This window comes from Arachis ipaensis, chromosome B7, assembly GCF_059453495.1.
Source record: "Arachis ipaensis isolate K30076 ecotype BB chromosome B7, ASM5945349v1, whole genome shotgun sequence".
In the NCBI taxonomy this organism is placed as follows: Eukaryota; Viridiplantae; Streptophyta; class Magnoliopsida; order Fabales; family Fabaceae; genus Arachis; species Arachis ipaensis.
Window position 1 is genome coordinate 138,814,328 of NC_142442.1, and position 27,274 is coordinate 138,841,601.

At 30.1% G+C, this 27,274-nt stretch overlaps 3 protein-coding genes across 4 annotated transcripts; 1 reads left to right on the forward strand and 2 right to left on the reverse strand.

Annotated features, from left to right (window-relative positions):
- Nucleotides 1-1,521: 1,521 nt before the first annotated feature.
- Nucleotides 1,522-2,166, forward strand: LOC148554319 (uncharacterized). Its single transcript, XM_088495101.1, has one exon. It carries the CDS (start codon nucleotides 1,522-1,524, stop codon nucleotides 2,164-2,166), a length of 645 nt encoding a protein of 214 aa, XP_088351227.1.
- A 6,186-nt stretch (nucleotides 2,167-8,352) lies between these two features.
- LOC107606173 (uncharacterized) lies at nucleotides 8,353-10,764 on the reverse strand. Its single transcript, XM_016308176.3, has 6 exons — nucleotides 10,266-10,764; nucleotides 9,918-10,184; nucleotides 9,291-9,445; nucleotides 8,951-9,056; nucleotides 8,752-8,874; nucleotides 8,353-8,652 (listed from the first exon to the last, which is right to left on the reverse strand). Exons 1-6 carry the CDS (start codon nucleotides 10,455-10,457, stop codon nucleotides 8,515-8,517), a joined length of 981 nt encoding a protein of 326 aa, XP_016163662.1. The 5' UTR covers nucleotides 10,458-10,764; the 3' UTR covers nucleotides 8,353-8,514.
- Nucleotides 10,765-24,612: 13,848 nt separating this feature from the next.
- Nucleotides 24,613-26,924, reverse strand: LOC107606174 (transcription factor bHLH96). Of its 2 annotated transcripts, none has more exons than XM_088493582.1 (4): nucleotides 26,842-26,924; nucleotides 26,295-26,746; nucleotides 25,478-25,921; nucleotides 24,613-24,843 (listed from the first exon to the last, which is right to left on the reverse strand). In XM_088493582.1, exons 1-4 carry the CDS (start codon nucleotides 26,903-26,905, stop codon nucleotides 24,736-24,738), a joined length of 1,068 nt encoding a protein of 355 aa, XP_088349708.1. In that variant the 5' UTR covers nucleotides 26,906-26,924; the 3' UTR covers nucleotides 24,613-24,735. The 2 variants fall into 2 exon arrangements, with proteins under 2 accessions (XP_088349708.1, XP_088349709.1); XM_088493583.1 differs by having other exon boundaries at nucleotides 26,874-26,905.
- Between the last annotated feature and the right edge of the window lie 350 nt (nucleotides 26,925-27,274).

Consider the following 27,274-nt stretch of genomic DNA (forward strand, 5'->3'; position numbering starts at 1 on the left):
ATCATTTTCTCGAAAGCTAGAGAAGAGGATATGTATCAACTTATTCAAATCTTAAATGCTTACACAGAAGCCTCCGGTCAAAGAATAAATTTGGATAAATCTGGAATAATATTTGGGAATCAAGTTTCTATAAATATAAGAGTACAGATTGAAGAAATTCTTGGAATATCTACTTGGGATAATCCAGAAAAATATTTGGGCCTACTTGCGAAATGGGGAAGATCTAAGATAAAAGCGCTAGAATGAATAGAGGAAAAGGTTAATAAGAAAATTGAGGGATGGAAAGAGAAACTCCTTAATCAAGTTGGGAAAGAAATCCTAATTAAAGCAGTGATTCAAGTTATACCGTCATACGTCATGAATGTGGTAAAGCTGCCAAAGAGTTTTTGCAAGAGATTAGAAAGCAAAATAGCAAAAATTTGGTGGGATGGATCAGGGAAAGAAAGAGGAACACATTGGATATGTTGAAAAAGAATGACTAATAGTAAGAAGGATGGAGGGATGGGATTCAAAAATTTAGAGAATTAAAATATGGCATATTTGGCTAAGTAGGCTTGGAGACTTGTAAAGAATCCTGAGGCAATATGGGCAAAAAATTTAAAAGAAATATATTTTTTGGATGAAAATTTTTGGGAGGCAAAGGCAAAAAATGGAGACTCTTGGGTTTTGAGAAATTTAGTGGAAGGAACAGACTTTATTAGAAGGAATGGAAGATGGAGCATTGGAGATGGAAGTAATATTGATATATGAAAAGACAATTAGATTATTGAATGTGGGAGTTTAAAGATTTACCGGGATGATAGAATATCATTGGTTAAAGACTTATTGGTGAAAGGGGGAGGATGAAATGAAGAGTTATTACGACAGGTGTTTCCCCCTAATATAAAAGAAAAGATCCTAAGCATACCTATAAGTCTCTTCAATAAGGAAGATGGCTTCTTCTGGCCACACAGATTAGATGAAAATTATACTATAAAATCAGGATATTACATTACCAAATATGAAGAGAGAGTTGGTGAGGATAATTGAACATCTTCTAGTGATAATATAAAGAAAATATGGAGTGAGATATGAAAGATGCAAATACCAAATAAAATAAAGCTGTTCTTATGGAAGGCCTCACACAATATTATTGCAGTTAATTATAATCTTTGAAAAAGAAAAATTACTAACAGTCCAATATGGAGGATATGCAGGGATGGTGAAGAATCAGTGGAGCATGCTATCCTATTATGTCCATGGACAAGACCTACTTAGTTCAGAGCACAAATTCAGGCAATACCGGTGAATAATTCAATTCGAACATTTGCTCAATGGATGCTGAAAATAATCAACAAAATAAAACAGGAAGGCAGAGAAATGCAGGAACAACGGATAGGAAGTTTAGGATTCATGTGCTGGGCTATTTGGAAACAAAGGAATAATCATATTTTTCAAGGAAAAGAAATCAGTCCAAACAGAACAATTCAAGCAGCAAAGGTAATGCAAATTAAATTTTTATCGGCAATCGAACAGGTAAAAATGAAGCACAAAAGAGCAGAAAATAGGAGGATGAGAAACGTTACCTGGAGGGCTCCACCAAATGATTGGTTGAAAATCAATATGGATGCAAGCTTCAGAAAATCTAATAAGAAGGGAGCAACTGCAACAGTTCTTAGAGATTGGCAAGGAAAATTTATCACAAGATCAGCAACAGAAATCAAGGCTTTCTCCAGTCTTGAAGCTGAAGCATTAGCACTCAGGGAAGCATTGATAATGGCAAAAAATCTGCAGTTGAAAAAAGTTTTACTAGAGTCAGATAATTTAAAATTAATACAATCAATAAAGTCAAAATCTCATATAGGCGAAATACTAGCTTATTTAAAGGACATAGTACATCTTTTGAAAGATTTACCAGATGCCGGGATAATCTGGACTCCAAGGGAGGGAAATCATTTAGCGCATCTCATAGCAACACAAAGAGCAGCAGGTACACTTTCAAGCAATTGGTCAGTGAGATTACCAGTGATAATTGAAACCCAATTGAGAAGAGAAGCAGAGAAAGTTAGAAGAATTGGAGGAAGACCTATACATCACGAAGGTGCAATCGAGCAAAATAAAAACCGGGTTTTAACAGTACCCAATCAGGTGGTCATTGAAGTCAGGGAAGGAACCGGAGGGGGGTAGCGGACAGAGGAGCAACATGTGTTTAAACCAGAAGACAGTCACAAACTGGTACAAAATTAAAAAAGACAGAAATACGGCAAGAAAAACGAGAAAGACAATCAACTTACCTTTCAAGCTTAATCCGAAACAAGGATTATACATCGGAATCGAGCAATTTAGTAGAGAGGAACTCCCAGTGAGAAATTGTGGGTTCCTTCACCCTTTGCAACAGAGCTTCTATCAAGGGCGCTGCCAGCGGAGGAGACCTGAACAAACCGGCACAATCATCCAAGCATCGAATTCAGATCTCAAAAAAAAAAAGAAAAAAAAAAGAAGATGTTGAAGAGAAGAAGACCGGTATGAAAAGGAGGTCATGGGTGCATTGTTTTTCAACTTCACTACTTTCAACTTCCACAGGAATTAAGTTATTAAAGTCTAACTATCTATGTAAAAAAGGGGATCTGAATTTGGGGTGGGTGGGTTGTTGGGTTTGGGTAAGGTTGAAGGGCTTAGCCCAAGACCAAAAAAAAAAAAGACCCAAAACCCACCCACGCTCCCCACCCCCTTTGCGCGAGAGACTTGGTGGCCATCGCAGCAGCTTCAACACTTCAGCATTGTGACGCAGTGAACGGAACTTGAAGCACTAGTGACATCGTTGAAGGTCGTTCGTCTCTAGTCCATCACCCCAACAGTCTCGTCTTCTTAGCACCAGCCATACTGCATCTTCAACGCCGTCATCGACAACCCCCCGTCTTCCAGCAGCGGCAGTGCACATCTTGTTAACTCACCGTCTCTTTAACCGCAGTCACTTCGTCTACAACGCCTCATCACATCCTTCCAGTTGCGTTCATTCCCTTCGGTGTAGTTGTCCGCACATGCATCAGACACAACCTCGTCATTCTACCAATAACACAATCTCAAAACCCTAGATTAATGTCAATGAGCCCACCTTTGCAAACTCCTCCATCAATGCAGCAACCCTCCTAGCCCCCTCTACCTCATCTCCAAGCTTTGCCTCTGTTATCCGCACTGTGACCTAGAGCATCGAGTTGTCCTCCACAGCAACCTAATTAGAACTCCTCAGCTCCCAAATAGCTTCTGTCGTCAGTCACGATCTGTTTGCCAATCTTGAGATGGCAAAATGATCCTTTCGGAGAATGTTTCTGATGGACAATGGCTTAAACATGATCCAATTCTAGTGGAGAGTACCTGACCTGTGAACTTCACCACTTCATGCGCTAATGAGTTTGCTTCTCTGGGCACCCAAGTGAAGCCACAATTTGGAATGCCTCTTACTAAATACAATATGTCTTCTAGTATAACTTGAATTTCTGCAATTGATGCATGTGATTTTAGTGCTAAATGAGTATTTGATTATCTGAATCTATGATAACTTTCTCCATTTGAAAATTTTGTGACATAATTAAAGCTGCCCTAACCGCTAATGCCTCCGCAGCTAATGGCGAAGTGGCGACTATTGTGGAGTTAATTCCTGAGAGAAGGGTTTCGTTATGGTCTCTAAATACCACTGTAGTAGCTCCTGCAGAGTGTGCTTCAACAAACGCTGCATCAACATTGCATTTGATCCATCCTACCAGTGGCGGTCTCCAGGTAATCCTGCTGCCTGTTCTTCTTGCATTAGTTGAATTCTTTGTTGGTTCCTCTGTCATTTCTGCAAATTCTAGTTCCATTAGTTTAGCTTTGCAAATCACCGTTATAGGATTAGGATTAGTCTTCTGATATACTGCTTTCTTGCTTTTCACACCTCCCAAACTAGAAAACCAACCTTACTGCTGCAAAGATCATAGTTAGCCCCTGTATTCAGCTTCATTTTTCCTAGAAGATCCATCATCCACTTTCTAAAAGAAAAAACTGTTAGCGTCGTAGGGTAGCATTGAATTTGGGCTCCATACCAAGCTGCCCTTGTCCAGGGACATAGCAGCAAAGCATGCTCAGTGGTCTCTGATTCCTGCAAACAAATAGGACATATAGTTATTCTTTTATTAAAAAGATTTCCAAAAACAGGTAATATGTTATGCGAAGCTCGCCATAAAAAGGTTATGATTTTTTGAGGAACTCTTAATTTCTAAATCTCCTGCCACAAATACTTTAAGTCTTCATTGGTAGATGGGCTATTATTATTACCGAAGCTCCTTTCATTCCTAGCAACATGATATCCCGTCTTGATAGTGTAATTGCCATCCATTCTGAAAGGCCAGCTAAATCTATCCTCCCTTCCAAAAATACTTACTGGGGTTCTAATGATTTTATCGACCGAAGTTCCATCAAAATACATCTTTAACTTATCCATATTCCACCCCTCTCCCTCAACAACTAGATCCTTCACAAACTTAATATCAAGATTTCTAACCACAAGATTCTTATCCATGTTCATTATCCACTTATCTTCCAGGATTCTAGCTCTCTCTCCATTCCCTGTCAACCATCTTCTATTTCTCAAAAGAAAATCCCTACTATGTACAATACTTTTTCACATCCATGATGCTGCCCTTCCTGCCTTAGCATCTTCAAAATCCTCCTTTGGAAAGTAAATAGCTTTTAGTACCTGAACCCAAATTGCTTTAGGATTTTCCAAAATTCTCCACGCTTGTTTTGCCAAATGTGCTATATTCTGACTATATAAATCTTTAAACCCAATATCTCCATCCTTTTTACTGGCACATATCTTATCCCAACTCTTCCAATGGATACCTCTTTCCTTACCTGAAGACGCCCACCAAAATTTGGCTATTCTCTTACTAAGCCGTTGACAAAACCCTTTAGGAAAAAGAACCACATTCATAGTATAGGCAGTCTTGAACTATTGATTTGATGAGGACCTCCTTCCCAGATTGATTAAGGAGTTTTTGTTTCCAACCTCCTAGCTTATCCACCACTCTGTCCTCAATCCAACTGAGAGCTCTATTCTTTGATCTTCCCTAGTGAGCCAAAAACTCAAGATACTTACCTGGTTTATCCTAAGCTGACAAACCCAAAATCTCTTCTATTTCTACTCTATTCCTAATAGGAATCTGGTTTCCAAACGTGATCCCAAACTTGTCCAAGTTAATTCTCTGTCCTGAGGCTTCGGTGTACATGTTCAAAATAGTAACGAGCTGATAAATTTCCTCCTCACTATCTTTTGAAAAAATTATACAATCATCCGCAAAAAGGAGGTGTGAAATAGCTGGTGCAGTAGGGACGATTTTAACTCCCGAAATTCTGTCCTCTTCTCTAGCCTTATCCATAAGGATGGTGAAAACCTCAGCCGCTATGATAAAAAGGTACGGCGATAGGGGATCCTCCTGCCTAAGTCCCCTCTGCGGCTCAATGGTCGTCGACAAAAGTCCATTAATCTTAATCTTATCCAATGCGGGTTAAACCCAAATGTCCTTAGAGTTGCTTCTAGGAATGACCACTCCATCCTATCATAAGCTTTATTCATATCAATCTTAATGGCTAAGTTCTTGAAAGCATTCGTCCCTTTTCTATTCAAATCATGGAACATTTCCTCCACTATTACCAAGTTATCTTGAATCAGGCGTCCTCCCACAAAAGCACTTTGAATAGGGGATATGATCTTATTTATTATTTTTCTAAGCCTAATAACCAACACCCTAGAAATAATTTATAAATAAAGTTGCAGCAACTAATCGGCTTAAGCTGATTAAGAGTTTCTGAGTGATTAGTCTTAGGAACCAAAACTATAAAAGTTTTCCCAAAGCTGCTTGGTAAATTCCCGTCATAAAAAAACTCTTAACAACATCACATACCTCTTTAACAATAGTTGTCCAGTACTTTTGAAAGAAGAGACTATTTAGACCGTTTGGTCCTGGTGCCTTAAGACTTTCCAGACTGAAAGTAGTCTCTTTGATTTTCTTATTAGTAACCTCCTCCATGAGCTCCCCATTCATATCCTCAGTCAATTTAACAGGAATATGGCTTATGCAAATATTCATATCTAAATTCTCTGAAACTTTAAAAAGATTCTGAAAGTGACCTGCTACAAGCTTGAGAATATCCCTTTTCCCACGCACCCAATTTTCTGTAGAATCCTTTAATTTCTCTATCATATTTCTATCTCTTTTTTGGATGGTAGAGGTATGAAAGAAGGATGTATTATTGTCCCCATATTTAAGAATAAATTATTGTGTGTGCACAAGAATTAAGAATAAAAACGAGTGAGCAACAAGTATAAAAGAGTGTGTGTGTGTGTATAATAGTGAGGTGTGTGTATTTGTCAGAAGGTGAGTGTGTGTAACTAAAGTGAATTGGTGAGTGTAATACATTTTTAGTGAGTGCATGTGTTATTTTATACACATATAAAAGTGTGTTATAATTTTTTTCTTATAATTAAAAATTTGTAATTTTTCACATAGTCATAATATTTTTAAAATTGTCTACAGATAAATTATTGTGATCAGTTTCATCCCCTTTCTCATCTTTAAATTTTAGTTGCATTATTCTGTTTGTCCTATTACTCTGGCACCCAATAACATTGATTGCATGATCTTTTAGGGAACAGAAAAAGTACAAGAATCCTGATAAATATAGCAGTTGGTGGCGTCCGCCTGTTGAGGAGGTTGAGGAACTGACCTTTCACCAGAAATAAAGTCTTATTTTGAATCTTCACCAATGATCCTTGTTTGAACATCTACATTTTTTGTGTTAAATTACCTTGGAGGTGCTTGCAAAATTAGCAACTCATTTCACCAAAGTTCATTCCAGGCAGTGTGTGGATGAGGTTGAACTGGCTGAACATGTTGTTGGCTTGACAGGCAGCCTGGCATCTTGTCAATTTAGGTGCTTTATCAGTTTATCCTATTGTTCTTTAGAAATACAGTTACACGCACCCCTTCTTCTTTTCCACCCCAAACACCCCCCAAAAAAAGAGGAATTAAAATGCTGGTTATTTGTTGATTTAACTGCAGAAAGAAGTTAACTCGATTATCTGTGAGTGCAAATGGAGCCTTTGTTCCAAAGGACAATGTTGATCGTAATGTAATAAAGAAATCGTTGTGGTGAGTGATTTTTACATCTTTTTACAGTGCTAAGAACCTCATCTTAGTAACTACATGATAATCATTCAGTTATATTATCATGTTCATCACTTTGGCTTCTATGAATAGGTTAAAACTTAAAAGCTTTGGAAGTCCTTGTTAAGCGTTTTTATGGATCCAAGCAAATCAGTATGTTTCGTTTGTTGTCCTTTTTTTATTTTGGAAATGTTTAGTAATCAAAGAAAATCAGCCAAAAACAACCATAACTTGCCTTATTTAGCATTCATTAATTGTTGCGACAATTAATTAATGCTAAATAAGGCAAGTTCTGGCTGTATTTTTTGTCTACCTAGCATTACCCAAAAGATTAGAAAGCTCTATTACGCTTTATGATTGACGCGAAAAGAAACCAGCCATTAGAATTCTATACACTCTCTTTGAACAAACCTCTCACCTAATCTTCTATCGCCGCCAACCAGATTTTCTACTGTCAAGTCTTTAAGTAAAAATTCCTTCTCATGCTCCTGTCACAATACAAGTCTCGCATTTTCATACTAAAACACGTATAAATAGAAAGGGTAATGCTAGGTAGACTAATAATTAAGGGCAAGCATAAGGTTTTGCTGTTTTTTTGCATAAAACAATCAAAACACACACATAAAAAATGCAACGTCAACATTAACTCAACTGACAAAAGTACCAAAACAACCACAACATAAGCAAGAATGAAAATACTGACCCAATTTGGATAAACATTTTAATTAAACTTCTTTTAAAAAAATAGCTTAAACAACAAAGGCAACTATTCCAATGAAAATGTCAAAAACATCTTTTTATGATGATCTTTGTTTAAAAAGTGTAATTTATTTGTTTGGCCACACTTTAAATAAAAGTCCCACTTTTATAACATATGAAAATCAAGCCCTGAAAATCAAGCCCACAATTTATCATCCAATGGTTAAAATGAAATATCTTCACATGGTGACAATGATAAAATCTTCATTGGAGTAGCCACCAACAATAAATGGTTCTATTAAAAGTAACTTATAAATAAGTTATTTTATATTTAGATTTTTATTTCTAAAAGTATTTATTTTATAGAAATGTGATAAAAAAAAAATAGTAATATTAAGAGAGAAGTCATTTTTTTTAACACAACGAATAGTCCACTTAGCTTTCCAAGAGAAGCAATAAAATATTTTCATGCTTTCTTTTCTCTGACCAATTATGTTAGTAAATTCCTTTTTAAAACTTCAATGGCAAGAATGAAAGAAATCTTTCTCCCCGCCTGCATAGTGACTATTAGTATTACATACCAAACCCAAGACCGACACATACAACTGGCAAATCACTACAATGGTCTATTTTGTTATTTCTTATGCATTCTACAATCTGGCGAGTTCATTCGCAAGGGCGACAATGGTTGTCGTGTTGAATCTATATCATCAAAATCAAGCTTCCTGTCTATCGGGTTACTTGTTCTGGGACTAGACTTCCTCTTGTTTGACTGAAAACAAGAGTTAAAAGAGAGATAATTAGGTCAATCATATAGTGCATATCACAAGTATAGTGAAAATGAATAAGACTGAATTTATTAATGTATTACCTTTGCAGATGCACTGCTGGTATGTTTCTCACCAGAACTTGGATGGTTTCTTTCCTTGTAATACTTCAATAGCACTTTGTTCTCTTTCTCCAAGGTGTTATTTTCATTAAAAAGTAATTTGACCTGTGCATACAAAGCTAGGTTAGATACTAATGAATGATAAACATCCAACAATTACAAAAGGTCAACCAATCATTACCTCCTCCTCAGCTTTGAGAAGATTGGTTGTCAGATGCTCCTTATCTTTCTCAAGTGATTTGACTTTGGCAACTAGTGACAAAACTTTCTGGGTTGAGGGCTTTAAGCTACCAAATCCATAGTAAAAAAATCAAGCTCAAAAAACTGAATTTGCAAAAATGAAAAGATAACTTCAACAGTATGTGAGTCCAATATTCCAATACTATTTATGCTGCATGTATTACTAGAACGAGCCACGATATAACAGTTAAAACTGGCTACAGAGATTAATGACTAAAGAATTATGAGAAAAAAAAAGGGAACACATATCAGAGAAGAATGTGTAGAGGTTTGGGGCTCACCAGTCCCACATAGTCAGCAACTTCTTACAGTATTCATCCTTAGAATTTGCTTCCAAAAATGTGTATGTACAGTAATCATCTCCACTACTAATAGTTGCAAAAAGAGAGTCAAGTAGATTCTCTTCCTCAAGTGTGAATGTAGAAGAAGTATCAGCCTTCATGGGAAAAGCAAATATACAGGGTTAACATTGCCAACCAAAGGAACTAGAACTAGCAATTTGCAGAAGGTACTAGAGTTTCACCATTTAAGAACAAGAAAATTAACTGATTTACAGTAAGATTGACTAGTACACATAGGTTGTATAACACACTGATAAAGCACATTGATCACAAGATTGTATCATTGCAGCAACCCAACTATGAATGAATGATCATCTAGCCACCAACCACATCAGAAATTTAAGGAACCATACACACAATTATACTCACATCTCATAAAGTCACAGCTGCTATGATTGAAAGAAAAAAATGTTGTTCAGCACTGAAATCCCCTACAGTCCCGTTAATTAGCATTAAAATATTTTCTTGATTAGGATTGTTAGAAGGAAAAAAGCATACCAATGGCTGACAGATTCAACAAAAAAATTCTATATATATATATATATAGAAGAGAAAAGTATTAAGTACCAATTCATGGTAAGTCTTGTATTTCCTAAATTCTTCCTGCAACAACAGCAGCTCCCGCTCTAAATCTAGGACACGTGACTGAGCCTCCCTCGCCCTTCCATCGGCATCGTTCCCAAATTCCATCAACGCCTCTCTGTCGTGCTCAAACAGTACACACTCATTCTCCAAATTCTGGCATTTGGCCAGCAAATTCTCACACTCCATGGCCAACCTCTGATTCTCCTCAACGAACTTCTTCAGGGCTTGAGCATTCATACTCGATTCACACTGCTCCAAACCAAGAAATAAGTAAAAAATAGAAAACAGTAAAACTTATTTTATTTGGAGAGAAGATAATGAAAGTGAAACCTTAGTTCGTTCGACGAGTTCGTCTTTCTGCTTCAATTTGGAGAGAAGATAAAGGTTCTGTTCTTGGAGTCGCCGTTCAGACTCTCGCGATGCTCGGAGCTTTGTTACTAGGGTTTTCGACGAAATCGGTAGACCCAAGAAATCATCTATGGTTTCTTTGATGTAATCATCTACCTCTCGCGGAAGATCCATTCTTCTTCTTTCTGGAATTTGAAAATCAGTGTGCCGATGATTCAAACGAGAGAATAGAAAGGAGAAGAACGAAGAACACCAAAGCCCCAAATTCTAGGGTTTCTCTCAATGTGAGAGACGAACTTTCAAAGAGACGTTGAAGAAACTGATGTTGAAAAAGCAACAACCCTTGGGTGTGATCGGAGAATCAAACTCTTTCTATCTCTGACATTGTTTCTCTCACTCCATTCAAATTGAAAATTCTAGCCGTTGGGACCACTTTTTTTATATCGCTGGCTAGGATTTAATTTTTTAAAATTTTGGATTTTACTTTAAATAAAAAAATATTCAAAAAATAAGAAATTACACTTTAATTTTTTAAATAAAAATATAAAATTTAAAGAATTTAAATTCGTCTGACTAACTTGAAAGGTGAATTTTCTTTTTTGGTGGGCTCTCATGGGTTCATGGACAAAATGGGCCATCTATTCCACTCTTCATTATTGTGCTTGCCACTTTTTTAAAGGCCCAATTATAGATATATAACAATAAAAACTTTGAAGAGCGCTCTCCCTCCTGAGTCCGACCAATTTTCCAAAATTTTCCATAGATATTACTAACAATTAATTTAATGATATCTCTTTTAAGATATGATACTAGCTACTCCTTGGAAGCTGTTCTAAGATTCTTCAACCTTTTAATGATTTAGAATATTCATCATTTCGTTAGAGAAAAATTTTCAATGTTAGTCGTCATAATAAAAGTTGTACAAGTAACCACCTTAAAGTAAAGGAATCTTCCTGTCACAGCCCACATAATATATAGAGCGTCATGAGAAATTATTAAATTAAAGAAAAGTATATATAGACAATAAAAATATTAAATAATATGAACAATAGATATATTAGATATTTAATTTATTAGGTGTACAGATAACTATTCTAATATTAAGATTTAGGTGAATAATTTAATAATATAGTGTATTTTTATTTTATTAGGCAAATTTTAGAATCTATTATTTATATAAATTATTGTTTATCTAGCAAACTCCTTAAATTAAATAACGCATATTACACATGGCAGAAATATATGCGTGACAAATACTATATTTTAATTTTATTACTCGTTCCGACAATAACCTACCTAGGTATACTTTTTAGTTCGACAGTCACTCCTGTCTTGCAAATATACCCTCCAAATTTCCAATGGAAGCTTAAATCATTATTCCACACTCTCATCTCAACAAGCTAGCAATTTTGTGTTGCAAATGGAAAATTAAACATAAAGACGTCAGGATTCAGCAACTATATATATATGGGACCCTCGAAGGTTCAAAATGATCAAGACAATATAGAAATTTATTATCACTACTGTTGCCAAACTAGTTGCAATTAGAATAACAATATAATAAAATAAAAGATAAATTATATTTTTTATTTTTAAATTTTATTTTATTTTAATTTATCCTAAAATTTTTCGATTTGTCTATATTGATAGTTATTCTTATAAAATTGTTACTGAATTGGCTATAAATTTTTTAAAAAATGAGTTATTATAAATATATTTGATGTAAATTAAAAATTAATTTTTGAGATAAAATTAAAATAAAAAATATATTTTATCCTAATAATTTGTTTGCGTTTATTCTGAAGCACTACTTAAAATCGAATTAGGTTTGGATTTAAACTTGAGGTCCAAACACTTTTAATTGAAAGTTTTGATTTTTTTACTGATATGTAGATTTTTGACGTTCTCACTTAGAAAATAGTAAAAATACATGCAAAAGATTTTTATACTTAAAATAAGAAAGTTGATAAAATGAACTTATGCTTAACAAGCCGGGTATCACCAACATTATTAGTACACTCAAATTAAGCTGCTACTAGGTATGTAGTATTATTGAATTCGAATATAATAAGGTTAATCAAGAAGAAGTGAAGTCGCCTCTTAGAAAGGTTCTTAAGGCAAATAGTGGGGGCCTCTTTACTCTTACTAGTTCTCTTCTTTTTTTTTTTCCCTGAAGTGACAACAAAATCTAATGGATCCTTCACGACTTCGATGTGAAAGTTTATTAAATTGGTTAATAGACATCATCATCCGTGTAATTTGTTTTGGTTGTAGCATTATTACAGTTTACGCCGAAATTAAAGGACAACCAATATATTAGAAATTAAAGACCCATATAGTAGGTACCATATATAAATAAAGGGGAATACTAGGGGAATAATTAAAATTTTGAACAACATGAATAACCACCAATCAAATGAAAATACACTACATTCTAATTTAATGCTACTAATTAAATTTACTTTTTTAATCCTATTAATTCACATTGTTTACACATTATTCAAAAATCTTGTTGGTTACCTATGCTTTTTCATAAATAAATAATCATACATATAAACTTGTCCAATACCCTATTCAATCTTCATGACAGTGAAATTTGTCTACAAGTAAAGAAAATTACCACAGCAGCAATCACGACATTCTCTTGAACTTGTCACATATTAATTAGCATGACAAAGACACAGTAGTTCACTGGTGATTTGTATCTAGTCATATATATGTAGCGGTGGCACATTGCATTATTCATAGTGAAAATGAAAGAAAAATATTCAGATTATTTTATTATCTCACATTATATATTATTCTATCATTAGCAAAACATGCAAAAAAAACCAAGCTATTTAATGGTATTTTTGCTTCTTCAGGAACCATGCATCCAGTCATCAATTTTCCAACTATTAAGTGAATAATTTTCGATTTTTAATTGTAAACAATATCGATGCCAAAGATATTGAGAAAGTTTAGGTAATTAACTAATTATTTTAAATAATATTAAAAAGATAATAATATAAAGTTATCTTATTTAATTTAATATCTATAATTTAGGGTAAAAAACAAAAATAAGCTAAGGGAGAAAATAATTTACGTGAATAAGCCAAAACGAAAATTGCTTCATGAATCCACCAACGCACATATATATGTAGTTCGAACCAACTTGGTTCGAACTCCATTTCTATATAATTCGAACCAGCTTGGTTCGAATTATACACAAACACATGCACACACATAATTCGAACCAGCTTGGTTCGAATTACACACAAACACACGCACACACTAATTCGAACTAGCTTGGTTCGAATTACACACACAATAATTCATGGTATAATTCGAATTATGCGGTTAAAAAATTAATAATTTATTAAAAAAATTTATTAAAAAATTTATTAAAAAAATTAATAATTTAAAAATTAAAAATATATATTTTATTTCATACGTTAAAAAAAAGCTAACAAAATATTTAATTACGAGACTTCTTTAAAATATTAATGAGTTATCAATTCGAATTCCATACAATACTTTTCTGTCCATTTTTAATAGTTCATGAATATTTTTTAATAAATTTTTTTAATAAATTTTTTTAAATTATACTACAAAAAATATTTTATCCTATGCAAAATAATTTAAAAAAATTGCTTAAAAAATGTTAGGAGTACTATAAAAATTTGTAATGTTATAATAACTTAGGTAAATACATGCATGTACTCAAATTTTAAATAAAATACTCTACATAGTCAATAATAATTTAGAAATGAAAGAAAATATTTTATTCCATACAAAATAATTAAAAAATATATTTTATTCTATACAAAATAATTTTAAAAATTGGCTTAAAAGATGTTATGAGTACTATAAAAATTTGTAATATTCTAGTGATTTAGGTAAATACATGATAAAAATATTTTTTTTTAATTTCTAAATTATTAGTGACTATGTGGAGTATTTCCTTAATGTCTTAAGTCATTAGGACATTACAAATTTTTATAGTACTTCTAACATCTTTTAAGCCATTTTTTAAATTATTTTGCATAGAATAAAATATTTTTTATGGTATAATTTAAATAAATTTATTAACAAATATTCATGATAATTTTTTAATAAAATTATTTAAATTATATGGTGAGATATTACATGATTCGAATTACGCATATGGAAGTTCGAATTACTCTGATTCAAATTATATGGTGAGCAATTCGAATTCTATACAATACTCTTCTGCCCATTCTTGATAGCTCATGAATATTTTTTAATAAATTTATTTAAATTAAACCACACAAAAATATTTTATTCTATGCAAAATAATTTAAAAAATGGCTTAAAAGATGTTAGAAGTACTATAAAAATTTGCAATGTCTTAATGATTTAGGACATTAAAGAAATACTCCACATAGTCACTAATAATTTAGAAATTAAAGAAAAAATATTTTTATCATGTATTTACCCAAATGACTAGAATATTACAAACTTTTATAGTACTCATAACATCTTTTAAGCCATTTTTTAAAATTATTTTGTATAGAATAAAATATATTTTTTAATTATTTTGTATAGAATAAAATATTTTCTTTCATTTCTAAATTATTATTGACTATGTAGAATATTTTATTTAAAATTTGAGTACATGCATGTATTTACCTAAGTTATTATAACATTACAAATTTTTATAGTACTCTTAATATTTTTTAAGCAATTTTTTTTAAATTATTTTGCATAGGATAAAATATTTTTTGTAGTATAATTTAAAAAAATTTATTAAAAAAATTTATTAAAAAATATTCATGAACTATTAAAAATGGACAGAAAAGTATTGTATGGAATTCGAATTGATAGCTCATTAATATTTTAAAGAAGTCTCGTAATTAAATATTTTGTTAGCTTTTTTTTAACGTATGAAATAAAATATATATATTTTTAATTTTTAAATTATTAATTTTTTAATAAATTTTTAATAAAATTTTTTTAATAAATTATTAATTTTTTAACCGCATAATTCGAATTATACCATGAATTATTGTATGTGTAATTCGAACCAAACTAGTTCGAATTAGTGTGTGCGTGTGTTTGTGTGTAATTCGAACCAAGCTGGTTCGAATTATGTGTGTGCATGTCTTTGTGTATAATTCGAACCAAGTTGGTTCGAATTATATAGTAATGGAGTTCGAACCAAGCTGGTTCGAACTACATATATATATGTGCGTTGGTAGATTCATGAAGCAGTTTTTGTTTTGGCTTATTCACGTAAATTATTTTCTCCCTTGGCTTATTTCTGTTTTTTACCCTATAATTTATGTATGTAATATTTATAATTACATTTTTATTACATCTAAAATAATTTATTTCAGATAATAATTAATAAATATAAAATAAAAAATATCTAAATAAATTACTTTAAATTGATTTTTATTGTCCTTTAATCAATATATAATTAATAATTAAATCGGTAAAGTTTTCTTTATCATCACTTTAAGAGAGAGAATACATACTTCTTTAATAGCTTTGTCATAAAATAATTTATTTTATATTATATATAAGAGACTTAATTATCTTTTTTTAGGTAGACTACAAAACTATTATCAGTTTAGTGACTACTCATCACGTGTATTTATGCAAAAATAATAATTAAAATTTATTAAATAAATAATTATAGTTAGATGAATTCTATTCAATTTTCTCTAAAATAACATGTAAATTACCTTTCATAATGTGTCATGGCATTGGATTCATGTTCCCAGAATATTTGGACCATTAAATGGTCCCATAACAAAACATGTTTTTTAAGTTTTTTTGACAACTGCTAAATAGTCATTTTCTAATTTTAATTACAAATTAACCTCATATATTTTATTTAATTATAAAAAATATTTTTATTTTATAAATTATTATTTTATCATTCATCTATTATGTTTATTAACAATCAAAATAAAAAAAATAACAAATTAGATATTTCATTGATCGTAATAAATTTTTTGGTCATTCTAATCGATTAAAAGTTTATATTTGATTCGTGACGTTCGTCCTGAGATCGTGTTTCTTTAAAAATCAATCGATTGGATTATCAAAACAATAGATTGAATTTCAGGTTTCCCATAACTCAATCGATTAGACTACAGGTTATCACAAAACAATCGATTGAAAATTGCAAGGCAGCATGGTTTTCGCAAAAATCAATCGATTGGTCATATTACTCAATCTATTGAACAATGGCTAAAATGTTGGATTTTTAAAATTCAATGGATTACTTATACTACCCAATCGATTGAAATTCGGTCTTCCCAAACTTCAATCGATTGAATTTTGCAAGGCATGCCGAATTTTTCTTATTCAATCGATTAATCATATTACCAATAGATTGAAATCATCAAAGCAATCTGGTTTAGTTAATTCAATCGATTGGTTCTGTTATTCCCTCAATAAATTCATCTCCAAAATCTTGTTCATATTCATATTATTTATCCATCATATCTTTGTCACATATTAACTCTTCTTGGTTAATGTCATCGTTCTCATACTATTATTCATCCATCTCAATATCCGTAAATATACTGACATCTTTAAAATTTACCAATGAAAAAAATTCCAATACACTTCCTATAACACTAAAATCATTTTTACTTATCATTTAAAAAAAATATCATTTTCCAAAATTCCATTTTTCAAATACGATTTTTTTTTTATTTAGGGTGAGTTAACCTCCCTCTGTTATTTTTTTTATAGTGACCTTTCGAACTCTATAATTTTTATAGAGTTTGTCTAACCCCGACGAATTTCACTCGAATTTTTTTCAAAACCAACAAAACTCAAATTTTTAAGCCATTATCATCGTCTACAAGAGTACATAGGAGTACACAAAAATATACCTATAACAAGCATGGCTTTTTCAACATTAATGGCAACCATTATCATCGTTTCCAGAAATACATAGATACACGGGAATAAGGCACATTTAACCAGGATTTTTTCTTATTATAAATTAAAAAAAATCTATTATTTCCCCAATATTCTTGTGTACTCCTATATATTCTGGAGACGATGATAATTGTTATCATTGTCTATTGTGAAATTTAAGAACTTGAGTTAGCCATTTTTTTTAGAATTTGAAGTGAAGTTCGTCGGGGTTAGGCAAACTCTATAAAAATTATAGTGCGGCGAACTTGCTTTGCATAAAAAAAACTCGTATTTGGAGAATTAAATTTAAAAATGGGGTTTTCGAAAATAATAATTTATTGAGGGGTGACAAAACCAATCGATTGAATTAACTAAACTCATTGCTTTGATGATTTCAATCGATTGGGTAATATGACAAATCGATTGAATAAGAAAAATCTCACATGCCTTGCAAAATTCAATCGATTGTGTATCAATTCCAATCGATTGAAGTTTGGGAAGCCTGAATTTCAATCGATTGGTTTGTGCATCCAATCGATTGAATTTTTAATAAAAACGATTTTTCCAATCCAATACGTATGTAATTGGATCAATAATAAAATTATAATCGATTAAGATAGTAAAATATTTATTACGATTAATGAAGATCTAATTTATTATTGTTTTAGTTTTTGATTCTCAATAAACATGATAGATGAATGATAAAAAAATAATTTATAAAATAAAAAATAAATTTTATAATTAAATAATATATAAAAGACTAATTTATAATTAAAATTAAATAAGAACTATTTAACAGTTATTAAAAAACTTAAAAAAACATGTTTTGTTATGGGACCATTTAATGGTCCAAACATTCCGGGACCATCGAATTCTTTACCATGTGCCATATTTTAATTGGTCATTATCTTAACCATAGTTGAGTTATTTTATACTTTATTATTTGAGATTGGTAATGGTATAATTTTTTAAAATATCAAAACCCCACTCCCGCTAATTGAAGCACATTTCTACGCCTCCATTCTTTCTTTATCACTTCGTCACGTAGATTCTGTCATTTCAAATCGTGACAAGAAGCGCCGACGTCGTCATCATCTACTGCTTCTCATGCCATCTCTCTTTCTTCGGTGCATCATCCCTTAACGATATGGTTGAATTCTCGTTGCCCGTAATTTTGCTGTCCTTTTCAGTATAGCCAGCGCCCTCTTTTTGCCATGGTCACTGCTTACCCACATAATTAATGGTTAATTTGGTTATTAAATTTTTTATTAAAAAAATATATCTTTATTTATTTATATGATGAAACATATATTCATATGTAAAATATAATATAATAAAATAAATCTGTTCAGAGTATTTAAAAGTATAACTAAAATAATGAACATACAAATATAATAATAAAATCTGTATTCCAAACAAATAAAAATATTTTTTATTATACATATATTATTTAAAAAATAAATATATTATTAAAATTAATAACACAAAATTAAAATGATAAAATTCAACTTTCTTATCTTATTTTTTAAAGTATTTTTATTCTTTTAATTTTTAATTTATTAGTATTTTATTATTTAATTAATAATTAAACAAATTATTTTTATGAGAAATTATTTTTTGTATTATCTTAAAGAAGAGACCAATATAATAGTTTAAAAAATAACTTAAAAATAATATTTTAAATAAAATATTTAATATTAAAATTTTTAAATACAAAAATAAATTGTATAAATATTTAAGAAATAAATATGAAATACATGCCTAAAATAAATCAAACAGATAAAATGGGAGTACTCTTGAAAAATAGAAAAATTATTTTTGTCTATTTTATTTATTTTAGACATATATTTCATATTTATTTCTTAAATATCTATCTATACAATTTACTTTTTTATTTAAAAATTTTAATATTATCTATTTTTTATTTAAAATATTATTTTTACAATATTTTTTAAACTGTTATATTGGTCTCTTCTTTAAGATAATACAAAAAATGATTTCTCATAAAAATAATTTGTTTAATCATTAATTAAATAATAAAATACGAATAAATTAAAAATTAAAAGAATAAAAATACTATAAAAAATACTTCTATGAAAGCTAGATTTTATCATTTTAAACTTGTGTTATTAATTTTAACAATTTATTTATTTTTTAAAATAATTTATATATGATAAAAGATATGTTTAATTGTTTAGAGTATAAATTTTACTATTATATTTGTATGTTCCTGATTTTAATTATACTTTTAAGTATTATGAATAGATTTATTTTATTATATTATATTTTACATATGAATATATGTTCTATCATGTAATTAAATAAAGATAGGTTGTTTTAATGAAAAAATTTAATAACCAAACTAAACATTACTTATGTTGGTAACGGGTGATCCACGGTAAAAAGAGGAATCGAGTGAGAGGACAAGAGATAGCAATGACGTCGGCGCTGACTATATTGGATAGGACGGTAAAGCTACTGACGACAGAAATTTAACAACGACGTTAAGGGATGAGATTGTCTGAGAGGCAATAGATGACGACGGTTGACGCTTCTTGTCACGACGGCGACGACGACGGCGATGCTTGTAAGGACCGAAGTTACGTGACGAAGATACTTTAATTATTAATGGGAGTGGGGTTTTAATATTTTAGGAAATTATATTAATATCCATCTTAAATAATAAATTAAAAAATAACCTAACTATAGTTAAAATAATAACCAATTAAAATGTGACACATTATAAAGAATAACTTACATATTATTTTAAAAAAATTAAGTAGAATCCACCTTATAATTAACTAAACTATTTAACATAATATGTATTTGTATTTAGTTATCAATTTTCCATAAAAATACGAAGACAAATTTACATGAGTAATCATCATATTTTCCATTCGATGTGAATGCGTGCTTTATATGTTCAATATACAAAATCATATTTACTACTATATATGCATACACACCGAGATTTCACTTATCTCTTCTCTTCTCACTTGCACTATATCCTTAATATCTAATACAAGATTATTAGTAAAAGGAAAAAGAAATACTATTTTTGTAAGGTGAAAATTCAGGTGAAGTCGACTTCACGGGAAGTTAATATTTGAGAGTCGTTAGATAAAAATTTAGTCAAATTAATCAAATCATCTCACAGCTCTTAGATATCAACTTCATATGAAGTCAACTGCACCTGAGTTTCCACCTTTTTTATAAATAACCCACTTATTTTGACATTCCTCAAGTTTTAAACTAAAATATTATTTGTTTGTGATATATATAGGAAAGGATATTGATTAGCTTAGGGTATTTAGGAATATAATCATCATTAAAATAAGTTATTAAAATTAATTATTAGTATAACATATATGTTAAACTATAAAATATATATTAAAAATAAATTAAATAACAATATATTTATATACAAAATACATAGTGATTAATTTTAATTTGCTGACTAATTTTAGTGAAAAATAGTATTTTCGTTAGGCATACTATATATTTAGCATATTTCGTTGAAATTATGAACGATATATATCAAGGTTGTCTCTGCGTGTGATTGGAGGAAATTAAATGAAATTGGTGATGATCTAAACAACCAATTTTAGAACTTTTGAATTTCTTAGCAATGCCAATGTCATGGAGAACCCACAATGCAACTAGATCCTTAATGATGACCGTTGACTCTTAGGGCATAGTTATTATTTTCCTTTTGCATTTGCAAGGGTTTTGTGCCATGTTCTGCTTCTTGTGAAGGTTGGTTGATCGAGAAAAATATCATTGTTACCAATTATTCCAATGGACGCAGCAGAAAATCACCACCTCCTTTTTCACGATTCCTATCTACCATATATAGCCATCATTATTATATATAGTTGCATGGTGAAATCGCGAAGAGGAAGTAGACAGAGGTAGAAAAAGTGTTAAAAAGAATATTCACACGTGAAAGACGACACATATGGATTTGATGAAGCTGCATATATATATATATATATATATATATATATAATTTAAATAAACGGTTAAAACAATTGAAACAGCGATGTTCCAGTTATACTAGAAACTCTTCCTATATATAGTTAGTATAATAGTACCAAAATATATAAAAATATAAATAACATAATATATTTTATGAATCAATAGGAAAATTCTATGTTTTCTTTATGGTTCTGCAGGGTACTTGATTATTTATACTGCTAATAATTATAATGGTAAGCATATATATAGTAGGTTTGACTCCTATTTTGTTCCATATATGTATATATGTATATAATTTACTTTTCGGCCATTTGAAGTAAAAGCTATAGCCACGCGATATGAAGAGGTTATTTGAATAATAATAAAAGAGTCGAGTAATTTTAATAAAATTTAAAGAATATGCAAAAATAAAAAAAGTTTTGTTATATTTTTTTTATTAATAAATTATAAAAATAAAATTAAATATATAAATTGAAATTATAACAAAATTTATATATTTTATTAGACTGAATTTATAGACTGGTGTAAAAATTTTTTTATTGTTATCATAAATTAGAGTAAAAAAGTAATTTAATATAATTAATTGCATACTGGAAGATTAGTTACTAATTAAGTTATACTAATTAATCACAAATCATCGTATCCAGGGACGGACCCAAGTAGTGAGATAGGGGGGCATTTGCCCCCACTCTTCTTTTTTTTTTTAAATATATACATATATAATATTGTCCTATTTTAAATTTTAAATGATTCCATTACAAATAAATTTAGCCTAATTATTTAAAGCCTCAAATCTATTTTATCTTTCTATCATTTTGATTATTAGTTAACCTAATTAAATTTAGTCTTCTCTCATTCTCAAATCTCAGCCGTCATCACTCTTTTATTCTCTTAAATCCTCTTCTTAGTTTTAACCTTATTTTTCTATTTCTTTTCTAGTGGTCATCTTTTCTTCATCAAAAGGTAAATTTTAAGTTTTCTATTTTTTTTAATATAACTCTTTATGACTCTATGTATCTTTCAATTTCATTGTTTCTCTTTTTGATATTTTCAATTACAAATTATAATTCAAGCAATTATAATTTAGGTATTAATCTAATTTTTTATTCTCTTTATAAATTTATATATTTTATTTTATTCTCAATTTAGTAATCCTTATTATTTATTTGTTTATCTTTCGTTCTATTTTATTATATGTAATTATGTTGCATATAAATTTCTAAAATCAATCGATCAATTTACTAATTTAAAATATATATTTTTTATTTATACAAATAATAATAGAAAAATATTTTAAAAAATATCTTTCGTTTTATTTTATTATATGTGATTTTTGGCTTTTTTTTTATTCGAATAATTAATGTGTATTTTTTTTAATTTAGATTAATATATCTTATAATAGTAATGTATATTATTTTTGCCCCCACAACATAAATTTTTTGGATCCGCCACTCATCGTATCAGTGTTATTCTTTAGAAACAGTTTTGTTGTCTCTCTAGCATGGTTTTACTAAAAGAAATAATGTTGAGAAGGAATGGTACGGTACATACATATAGAAAACCAGCTTGAATGCTTGACTACAAAAATGGATAATTGCAATTTGCACATGATATATATATAATTATAAATGAAAAATGCTATGATAGCTAGGGGTAGTAATATATATCCTTCTCGCGAATATCCAATTCGATTCGTAGCGGTAGGGTAGGATGTGGATATGATTTTCGTGCGGGTTGAGTAGGGCATGGATTCCGATTCATAGCGGGTAGAATGGGGGTATGGGTAGGGTGCAAGTTGAGTCTCAATCCTACCCGACTAACTCGCACTTTATATATGTATATACTATATATTTATATAAAAATATGTTTTAACTGGATATTGAACTAAAGATTTCTCACTAAATACAAAAAATTTTTAGTTATTAAGAAAAAATTATTAATTGATAATTTAATATATTTTTTATATAAAAATCAGTTCTATTTTAAATTATCATCAAATTATATATAATAATATTATATCTTTTTGGTAATCCGTAAATAGAATCAAACACTTGCAAGTTAAGAACGAGTGAGAAGAAGGTTGAGATATTATCAACCTGTTCATGGAATAAAATTGAATTTATATAAAAATTTTAACCACAAATAAAATTAAGATTGAATTTAAACATTTCCTTATTTTATCTATTGCCACCCTAATGATAGCTGCTCGTGACTAATACAGTAAAGTAAACAAATTTTTGTCCTAGAATTGCAAGGCAACCAACCAATATGTATGACTTCTCAAAATGCGTGTTGTTCTGTTCTGGAAGATATACATATGCATCCAGTTGAGAAATTTTGTGGTGTTTAAGTGCTCTTGTTATAATTTTTTAAAAGAAATATTAAAATTTTATTAAAATTAATTATTTTTAATTATTAATTAATCATCAACTTTTAAAAATGTATGATAAAATATATTATTAGATTATTAAATTAAAAAATTTGAGTTAATAGTTAAAAATAATAATAATAAATAATAAATTCTGATAATTTTTTATTATTTTTATTTTTTAATTAAATTTTGTATAAGTCTATTTTTTTAATTTAGTTTTTTTTTTAATTAGTAAAATGAAAACTAATGTTAGACCAATTCACAAGAGTATTTAGAACATACAAGAAATTCTCCGTAGAATTTGTTTTTTCAAGAAATTAATGCATGAAACTTATGTTGTTTAAAATGAGCCACATGAGCAACAGTTTCCTCAGCTAATTAAATTCAGTTATTTTATGAATCATGTTAGTATAAAAGAAAATGTTTAGCTAAAATCTTTTATTTTCATTTCAATATATTAACTACATCCAATTTTTTTTAAAAAAAATTTAAAAAATGAGATAAATTTCGATTAGAGAATGTCTAGGAAGTCAGTAGATTTTGTGATTTTTAGTCATTAATTAGTCATCAATGATATTTTTAATAATGTAAAATTACATTTAATGATGTAGAATTATTCAATTTCTTTTTTATGGTTAAGTACTGGCTATAATTTAACAAAAATACTGCCTCCTAAGTCCTAACACTATAGAATGAACAAATTAAAATTTAGACAGATCTTTCAATATCATTATTAACACGATCTTTAAAAAGCTGGTTTGATAAAATTTTTATTTTTTAAAATATATCTTATCAAAGTTAGTTTTTAAAAGATAATTTTTTAAAAAGCAATAATAACGTCCCCGTCTCCTAAAAAAAATGGGTAATGTTAGAGAGAAAAAAAAAAGTCAGAACTTGTCTTATTTAGCATTTATTAATTGTCGTAACAATTAATAAATACTAAATAAGACAAATTATGGTTGTTTTTAGCTAATTTTCTTTGGTTACCAAATATTTTTAAAAAAAATAAACAATAGAAAAAAGGAGTACATTAATAAGGTAGTTTTGCACAATTGCTAGCTAGGGTGAACAAAAATAAAGAGCAAAGACATATAAACATGCATCCAACACCGCAATGGACATAGTCATATATATCCCAAATTACTCACAAATTAGAGAAATAGAGATTCTTTTTTCAAAAATAGAAATAAAGAAAAAGAGGGCAAATATGAACTTGGAATTCTAATTAATTTCGTTGAAAGATGATGCCTCTTGTTGAACTGCGCATAATAGTTGATTCACAGCAGCAGCTATTTCATCCACCGTATTCAGCTGGCACCCATCCTCTGCCTGTGTTCCAACCAATTCACACACATCATTTCTAAAATTATAAACAACAAAAATCATCTATTTCTTTTACATTTAATCAACACTAATCAATTTTTATTAGTATTTTCAATACACTATTAAATATATGTACGTAAAAAATAGAAAATCTTGTGGTCAACTGTTTTTATTCATTTTGACTAGCATAATTACTAAATTTAAACTTTGATAAATGTATATGTAAGGTATATTAATTCATGTGTATTTATAAATACGATTACGCTATGTATATATTAAAATTATCCACTAAAATCAACTATTAGTATATAAATACATGGATTATTAATTTTAGTGACTAATTTTGGTATATAAATAGTATTTTTTATTATAAATATGATTTTAAATTATTGCTTACAAAGTAGTGATTTAAAACAATAATATTTATTTACACATAAAAAAATTCACTATATTATGTGTATACCAAAATTAGCTACAAAAGTTAGAGCGATCAATATAAAACATATGTTAGAACATATTAAAAATAAATTAAATTACACATATATTTATACATAAATATATTAGTGGCTACTTTTAATTACCAATTTTAATCACATATTTTAGTATACAAATAGTATTTTTAATAAAAAAAAAAAAATACCTTTACGCTAACAGAGTAAAGGACGAAGTCATGGAGAGTGGTAACATTAAGGTGGAGAATGGTGAGGCTTAGAGATTGGAGACCAACAACCATCTTCATCAGCTGCCCATGTCGTTTCTTTGATAGAATCTTGAGGTTCGCATGGCTGTCCACCATTGTCACTTCTATGTCCGCCACCGCCGGCGCCCACTGTTTCTGTTGCTGCTCCGCTGCCATCGTCGTTGCGTTGTTGTTTCCCTGATGATGACCACGCGTTGTGTACTGCGGAAACGCGAAGAATTCGCCAAACGGCGATGATTGGCCACTACTATTCATTCCGGCGGCGCCACCAGCAGCAGTAGTGTCGTGGTGGTTGGGTTTCTTTTGACCCTCCATGGACTGCAAAAGCTGCTCTAGCTCCTTCACAAAGTTAATGGCGCCTCCAATAATAGACGCTTGGTCACCCTGTTTTTGTAAATTAATAGAAATAATTAAATTATTGGATAATAAAGAAAAGAAAATTGTGGAAACTCAGGTGCAGTCGACTTCCCGTGAAATTGATACTTGAGACTCGTTAGATAATTTGACTAATTTGACTAAATTTTTATCTAACGACTCTCAGATATCAACTTCACATGAAGTCGACTTCACCTGAGTTTTCACCAAAGAAAAGTATGTATGGCGTGTAGTAGTATTTTCCATGTTTGATTAGTTGAGAACTCGTGTCATGTCAAGTCAGGTAAACAATGATTAAGGTGTAGAAGTAGAAAGAAAGCAAATTAGTAAAGAGATTCTTTTTCTTTGTTATCCCAAAACTGGAAAAGAGAAAGTAACTGACTCTTTGAACATAAGAAGGAGGCATCAAAGAACGAAGGACGGCGAGGTAGTCGTTCATCTGTTTGCGGCGGTTGCGTTCAACAGCAATGTGAGTCATCCTCTGGTTCTCGATGTCCTCCTTGTTCTTGGTGGTTTTGGTGCGGCGGCGTTTGCGGCGGCCAGTGGTGGTGGGGACAGAAGGTTGATCAACAGTGGCAGCGCAGCAGTCAGGGGAGCTGGAAGAAGTGGCGTAGTGAGAATGATCCCAGTGGTCGTTGTTGGAAGGAGGAGAAGAAGAGTCGGAATTGTTAGTTGCTTGGTTTTGTTGAATGATGTTGTTGTTTATAATTCCGATGAGATCGTGGTGGTGGCTGCCGAGAAAGGATGAGTAGAAATAATCCTTGGTGGTGGTGGTAGAAGAAGCATATGAGAATAATGGATCTTGTGGAAAAACCACAGCCTCTAGTGCCATTTCTATAACATAAAAAAATTGAAGGAAGATCAGATCAGAGAAAACAGAGGATTGATGATGGATATGAATTGAAGGAGAATCAATATATAATGCACACCAAGCTTATTATTAAGGACCAAACAAACACACCCTTTTATCAACCCCAAACCTTCTCTCTGCATTTACAACCACCATTATTACTTTACCAAATTTATTATTAGAGTTTATCTGTCATGTATCATAATAAGGACACATATTAAAGTTACTATTAATGAAAGTTTTTAACTTTTTTATTTTAATAAAGAGGAGTGCTAGGGAGCAGCACTTTTGTTAAATTCTAGTCAGCACTTAACCATCAAAAAGAAATTGAATGATTTTACACCATTAGATGCAATCTCACACCATTAAAAACATCATTGATGGCTAATTAATGGCTAAAAACCACAAAATCTGCTGCCCCCTAGACTTTCTCTTTAATAAATATGTAACAAATGTATTTGAAACTAAATTTTATATATTTTTTTATAAAAAATTTCTTAATCCATAACTCA

Coding starts and splice junctions, on each gene's coding strand:
- LOC148554319 (XM_088495101.1), top strand. CDS start 1,522: ATGAAGCACAAAAGAGCAGAAAATAGGAGGATGAGAAACGTTACCTGG.
- LOC107606173 (XM_016308176.3), bottom strand. CDS start 10,457: ATGGATCTTCCGCGAGAGGTAGATGATTACATCAAAGAAACCATAGAT. Junction 9,057..9,290: donor TTGCTGACTATGTGGGACTG/GTGAGCCCCAAA, acceptor TGGATTTGGTAG/CTTAAAGCCCTCAACCCAGA. Junction 8,875..8,950: donor TTCTCAAAGCTGAGGAGGAG/GTAATGATTGGT, acceptor TTGTATGCACAG/GTCAAATTACTTTTTAATGA.
- LOC107606174 (XM_088493582.1), bottom strand. CDS start 26,905: ATGCAGAGAGAAGGTTTGGGGTTGATAAAAGGGTGTGTTTGTTTGGTC. Junction 26,747..26,841: donor GGTCCTTAATAATAAGCTTG/GTGTGCATTATA, acceptor TTTATGTTATAG/AAATGGCACTAGAGGCTGTG. Junction 25,922..26,294: donor CTCCTTCTTATGTTCAAAGA/GTCAGTTACTTT, acceptor TTACAAAAACAG/GGTGACCAAGCGTCTATTAT.